Source organism: Dermochelys coriacea, chromosome 14 (assembly GCF_009764565.3).
Source record: "Dermochelys coriacea isolate rDerCor1 chromosome 14, rDerCor1.pri.v4, whole genome shotgun sequence".
Taxonomy (NCBI): domain Eukaryota; kingdom Metazoa; phylum Chordata; order Testudines; family Dermochelyidae; genus Dermochelys; species Dermochelys coriacea.
In genome coordinates, this window is record NC_050081.1 from 33118877 (window position 1) to 33125971 (window position 7095).

Here is a 7095-nt window from a genome sequence, read left to right on the forward strand (position 1 = left end):
CCAGTTTGAGATAAAACTCATAATTTTCCTTGTGGGAGAGCAAATAATGAAATGTCTTTCAGAATCAGGAACTGTGTACTTTGAAAAAGTAGAGAATAATGAAGAATATTTTCTCTGGCATTAAATTTTCAGCATGGCACTTGGCTTTTATTATTATTTGTTTTATAGTGGCACCTAGAGGCTCTAACCCAGATCACAGCTGTGTTGTGGTCGTCATCATCATCATCATCATGTTCCCAATATGCCTTTGGCATTTAGGGCAGTGACAAAGCTCCTCTACACCTGTCTGTTTCTGGCAAGTCTTTCAGTGGTTTCCCAGCTATGCCCCAGGTTTTTCAGCTTGACTTCCACAGCTCTTCGCCATGTTGTTTTTGGGTGGTCTCGTTTTTGCTTGCCTTCAGGTGTCCATCTTATTGGTACTCTGGTGATGGAATCAGTTTCCATCCGAAGCACATGGCCGATCCATCTCTCATGCCTTCTGGTATTGATGGTGCTCAGCTCCTCTTGGCTGCACTGTGTCAATAGACCTGGGTTTGAGATTGTTCTGAGCTAAAAGATACAGAGGATTTTTCTGAGGCAGGTTGTATGGAATGGACAGTTTGGACACAGGGATTGTAAATACTTTGTCTCCAGGAGTTTGCAGTCTAAAGAGACAAACAAAGGGTGGAAGGGGAAACAACATGGGCTGCACAGAAACACCCCCATTGGGGAGGCTAGCCCCCTACCTTGTTCCTTCCGCTTGAGACCCCGCCCCTTCCCGGCCCCTTCTGCCTCCTCCCCCACCAGACCCCTGAGCCTCCCTCCTCCACCATGGCTGGAGGAGCCATGGTTAAACCACCCTGACCCCAGCCCAAACCCCAGGCCGCTGGCTGGTCAGCCCAACCCCCAGCTGCTGGTGGGACCGCCCCTGAGTGCCAACCCAGCCCCTGGGCTGCCATCCGGCTAGCCCTGAGCTGCCCCGTGGCCCAAGTAGCTCCAAGCTTCCCTTGGCTGTCAGCTGGCCGAAGTGGCCGGCTGGCCAAGCCCAAGCTCCAGGCTGCCGGCCCAAGCTGAGTCCCCTGCCAACTCCTGGGGAGAGCGGGAGCCAGGGCAGGGCCTCGGGCTGAGCCATGGGAGGAGCCAAGGTCTGGTTTAGGGGAGGCTTAGCCTTCCCTGGCCTATGATAGCTGCCACCCATAGGAAACAACTTGTCTAAGGCTTATGTCAGCGTAACTATGTTGGTGTCTACACTACAGTTGTGCTCCTCCCAATGTAAGTCACCCACTACATCAACATAATAACTCCACCACCATGAGAGGCGTAGCTCTTATATCGATGTAGTTAGGGTGACACAGTGTCCATGTTAGGGTTGCCAGGGATCCGGTTTTTGACTGGAACAAGTGCTTAAAAGGGTCCCTGGTGCCTCCGGTCAGTGGTTAAAAAGTCCGGTTAGTGGCACGGCGGGACGAAGGCAGGCTCCCTGTCTGCCCTTGCTCCGTGCTGCTCCCGGAAGCGGCTGGCATATCCTAGGTGCAGGGGCCAGGGGGCTCTGCTTGCTGGCTCCACCCCGAGTGCTGGCTCCGCATCTCCCATTGGCCAGGAACCACGTGAGAGCTGCGGGGGTGGCGCATGTGGGCGTGCGGCTCACAGCTGTCCATGTCTCACAATGCTCCACTTCAGTCGGTGGAAGTGTTCCTGGTGAGGACACGCACCGCCAACAGAAGGCGCATAGAGCGGCTGTGAACCACCACTGTAATTAGTGCGGTGGCTGTACGTCGACTTAATTTTGTAGCTGAGACAAGCCCTTAGGTAACAGCAGATTAGTGTCAAAATTGGGATTAGCAAGAAGGTCTCCAGACTCCTAGACCAGTGTCCTGTCATGCTGCCACCTGAGGGGCACCTGGCCAAAATTTCAAAACACACTTTAAGTTCTTTCATATTCTCTTACTAATGCTGAGATTTCTGTAGTTAGACAATAGCTGAACACGTGGGCTTGGTCTACACACAAAGTTACTCTGGTTTAACTAAAAGTATGGGGTTTTTTAGGCCTTATTTACACTTGTGGTGGCATGTAGGGTACATGTTGCCACATGCTACAGTGAAAGGCAGGTTGCATCCACACTGAGGTGTGTGACTACATGTGGCAGTGAAGGGGCCTGGCAAGGGGAGGCAGTGGGGACACTACACTGTTAAAATAGCAGTGTAGATGTGGGAGGTATTGCTTGGGCATATAGAGACTGTGTAGGGTCCATACCCCAGGGTTCTGCCATGTCCCTTACTCCACTTGCCTCAGCAAAGCCTCACTGTCTACACTGCTGCTTATACCCATGCTAGCTGAGCAGGCAGTTTCTGTACTCTAGATACCTCCGTAAGTGTAGACGTCCCCTTACATCCATTTAGATTAATTGACACATACTCCTGTGTTGTCACTCTTCAATCACTTTTACTCTTTAATCAATTTGGGCACAATGATCAATCTAACAAAATATGATAATCAGTCTTACCTTATTCCTAAAAGGCCAACTTTAAATTAGGGTTCCTAAATAACACCGGGTCATATTGTCCTGAACCAAGCAAGGAGATGGGCTGCATGCACAATTCTTTTCTTCTCCATGCAGCTATGGGGACTTAGCCATCTCTACAACACTGTTCCATGTATTGGGATTGTGTGGGGCTTTCTCACCATGTCCGGGGGCAGTGCTGGAGGGGTGGAAGAAAGTTTGGTTAAGCTGCAGGAAGCAGTTATCAGGAGGGTCGTAGGTACACAGTTCCTCCATTTTGGCCTACTGAGTGTTCCCTGGAAAAGGTAATACAGAACCAAATTTTGGGCCCAATTTTCAAAGGCATTTTAGAGCTGGTCAGGTTTTTTTTAATGGAAAATGTTGAGTTTTTCTTGAAAAAACAAAAATGGATTTATTTTTATTTTATTTTTTGGTTTTCTGATCAAAAATTCGTTATTTTTAGGAAAGCAGCCACTTTTTCTGAGAAATTTTTCATTTCATTAAAAAAAAAGTGTTGATGGAAAATGTTTAACCAGCCCCATCACTCATTCACCACTCTAGTGGAAGCTGCAGGTAGGTCCTCAACACCGCAAAACATCGGGCTCACTCTCTCTTTTCTTTCTCTCTCTTTAATACAAATGATTAATCCCTGCCATGGGAGTGACTGTGATTCTCTTTTCAGAGTAACAGCCGTGTTAGTCTGTATTCTCAAAAAGAAAAGGAGTACTTGTGGCACCTTAGAGACGAACAAATTTATTAGAGAATAAACTTTTTTGAGCTACAGCTCACTTCATCGGATGCATCCGATGAAGTGAGCTGTAGCTCATGAAAACTTATGCTCTAATAAATTTGTTCATCTCTAAGGTGCCACAAGTACTCCTTTTCTTTTTGTGATTCTCTTGTTCTTCTTTCTATAGTGAATTTCACACTGGATCCAGACACAGCACGTCCAGAACTCATCCTGTCTGAGGATCAGAAAAGCGTGTATCATGGAGACATACGTCAGAATCTGCCCAACAACGCTGAGAGATTTGATTATTCTGCCATTGTGCTGGGCAGGGAGGGATTCACAGCTGGGAAATATTATTGGGAGGTTGAAGTGAAAGACAAGACTAACTGGGACTTGGGTGTTTGTCTGGAGAATGTAGACAGGAAGAAGAAGATTATAGCAAGCCCTAGAAAGGCATACTGGGTAATTGTGCAGAGGGCTGGAGATACGTACAAGGCTCTCACTAAGATCGGATTTCCATAACTGTGAAAGTAAAACCAAAGCAGATAGGGATTTTCCTGGATTGTGGAGAAGGAAAAATCTCATTTTACAATGTGACAGACGGATCACACATGTATACTTTCAATGCCAAGTTCACGGGGCCTGTCCGACCCTTTTTCAGTCCTTGGTACAATGAAGATGGTAAAAATACTTCTCTAAAAATCTGTCATGTTAGGGACTGGGAATGAGGCAATCAGCAATTCACAATGGCAGGTCAGGGAGACAAATGTAGTCCAGTGAATAGGGTGGGAGACAAAGAGTGAAGAGATGTAGGGGTCTATTTCTGGCTCTGCTGTGTTACTGCAAGGAAGACTCACTGGGTCCATTTCCCCTGCCTTGTCTATGTAGATTGCAAGCTGTGAGAAACAAAAGGTTTAATTGGTGAAAGAGCCAAGTGGCTTTCAAATCCCTCAGCTAGGTTATCTCTGTTCTCAAGATTTCTTGGCTCAATTTGTTAATTTGAAAATTAAAACAGCTCTGTATGTTTTTAAATGTTTTATTAAAAGCTAACAAACAAACTTAAAAATCTAACAGACGCTGGGGCTAACAACTATAAAGTTTTACTAAACTAACAAAGGATAAGACAACAGAATTATCAAATCAAGATCACAGCTAGAATTGAGTTAATCAATCAATGAATGAACAATAGGAAAAGGAGTACTTGTGGCACCTTAGAGACTAACATGCCACAAGTACTCCTTTTCTTTTTGCGGATACAGACTAACACGGCTGCTACTCTGAAACCTGAATGAACAATGACACTGAACTGAAAATATTCTAGTAGCTTAGCCTCAAAGTATTGGTTTTGTAAAGCAAAGACTGAAGACTACAATCTTCCTAGATTTCAGAGTAGCAGCCGTGTTAGTCTGTATTCGCAAAAAGAAAAGGAGTACTTGTGGCACCTTAGAGATTAACAAATTTATTAGAGCATAAGCTTTCGTGAGCTACAGCTCTGTAGCTCATGAAAGCTTATGCCCTAATAAATTTGTTAATCTTCCTAGAATAATCAAAAGAGAAGGACTCAAAACTTCATCCCTGGTCCCCAAAACTGGAATCTTATATTAAACTAATGTTAATCAAGTCATTAAATTAAGACAGCTGATAATCAAATCATGATATTAATATGGCACACAGTCAATTTTTAAACATACTACCTTGAAAAGTTCAAGAGGCAGTTGTCCTGTTATTTCCAAAACTTAATTACAGGATCTTGCTCATGGCAAGGTGAATAACTGAACTAATTGAATGTTTTAGAATCAAAACCAATCTAATTCGACCCTCAGACCTGAATGCATATTTACATTCCACTTGCAGGTCCCATATGCTTAGGGCATGTCTACTCTACAAAATTAAATTGACTCAGTTTATGTCAGCATACAGCCACCACAGTAATTACATCGCTTGTAGGTGTCTACACTTTGCTTCTTTTGTCAGCAGTGTATGTGCCCTTCAGCCAGGCTCTCCCCTTTGATCAGCGCTTCAGTCACTTGGTGGTGGTGTCTGTAGATGGAGGTGGATGAGAGGAAGAGCATGGCAAATGTCTCTCCCTTTTATCATGTCTTGTCTTCCCTCTTGGCTTTGCGCCCCCCCCCCCCTTCAGACTCAGGTAAGCATTACTTCATCGTAGTCCCAAACTGACCAAGGTGGGGGGGTGACTCACTCGAGAGTCCAACAGATCCTTTGTTGCTGCCTAGGCTAGTGTCCTTTGTTCCTGTGAGGCTGGGCTGGATTTGTCTCATACATGCCCTGATGAGGTGTGAACTGCCCCTCTGCTCCTGGAGAGTTTTAGCCTAGGCTTGTTTTAAGCCATGAGGACATGTTTTCAGCCTCATAACTATATACATGAAATTACAATCTATAACATCATTATAACAACAATACTCATTGCATCATGAGCCTTCTGAAGACACCCGACATGACAAACTTTGCACTGGATACCACACAATGATATTATAAGGATGAACATGGGGGTGCAGAGTGTTCCCCCAAGGTACAGAGCGTCACAGTCTATCATTGGTATATTTACTGTTTTAATAATAAAAGGAGTATTTGTGGCACCTTAGAGACTAACAAATTTATCTGAGCATAAGCTTTCGTGAGCTACAGCTCACTTCATCGGATGCATGCTTATGCTCAAATAAATTTGTTAGTCTCTAAGGTGCCACAAGTACTCCTTTTCTTTTTGCGGATACAGACTAACATGGCTGCTACTCTGAAACCTATTTTAATAATGATTCAATTGTTATGAGCTGCATAATTACATTCTCCTGAATTACAGTATATTAAAATCATTGCAATCACCTAAGAGCTGTCTTCACTAACATCCCAGTTTAAGGTTTCAGAGTAGCAGCCGTGTTAGTCTGTATTCGAAAAAAGAAAAGGAGGACTTGTGGCACCTTAGAGACTAACAAATTTATTTTCGCACAAGCTTTCGTGAGCTACAGCTCACTTCATCAGATGCATTGCATTTATGCTCAAATAAATTTGTTAGTCTCTAAGGTGCCACAAGTACTCCTTTTCTTTTATCCCAGTTTAAAAACATTATGTCTCACTGTAGCTTTCTGGATGCAATCTTATTTACATCTAGTTCCTTGGTGTTGTTTTGATGCACGTGAAGGACAGTTACATTATTCAGTTGCATCTGTCCCATTGATGACAGGAGATAATTTTTAAATCTTCTGAAGCTGGAGAATGAGTTCAGGATGATACAGTCACAGTGAGAAGGATTCTTATGAATTTGCAGAGTACTGCAAATGACTCCAGGATCTCTTTCTTGATGGGTAACAGGTAATTTGGGCTCCATCATTTTGTATGTATAGTTGGTATTATATTTTGCCATGTGTATTACTTTGCATTTAACATTGAATTTCATCTGCCGTTTTGTTGCCAAGTCAGCCAGTTTTGTGAGACTTCTTTGCATTCTGTTTTGGACTTAACTATCTTGAGTAATTTTGTATCATCTAAAAAGAAAAGGAATACTTGTGGTACCTTAAATGCATCCGATGAAGTGAGCTGTAGCTCACGAAAGCTTATGCTCAAATAAATTTGTTAGTCTCTAAGGTGCCACAAGTACTCCTTTTCTTTTTGTGAATACAGACTAACACGGCTGCTACTCTGAAACCTTTGTATCATCTGCAAACTTTGCCACCTCAATGTTTACTCCTTTTGCAGATCATTTATGAATATTGTTGAACAGCACTGGTCCCAGACCAGTACAAGCCCCTTGGGGGACACCACTATTTACTTCTCTCTGTTCTGAAAATGGACCATTTATTCCTACCCTTTGTTTCCTATCTTTTAGCTGGAGTGCCTGGCAATGCTTTCAGGATCATCTAACAATCCTTA

At 43.7% G+C, this 7095-nt stretch overlaps 1 protein-coding gene across 1 annotated transcript; it reads left to right on the plus strand.

The window, feature by feature from the left end:
- Positions 1 to 1608: 1608 nt before the first annotated feature.
- Positions 1609 to 4107, plus strand: LOC119843082 (erythroid membrane-associated protein-like). Its single transcript, XM_043497482.1, is given in 4 exon segments — positions 1609 to 1677; positions 1952 to 1997; positions 3398 to 3715; positions 3718 to 4107. Coding segments are annotated over 4 exon segments (654 nt in total). The 3' UTR covers positions 3939 to 4107.
- The last annotated feature ends 2988 nt before the right edge of the window (positions 4108 to 7095 follow it).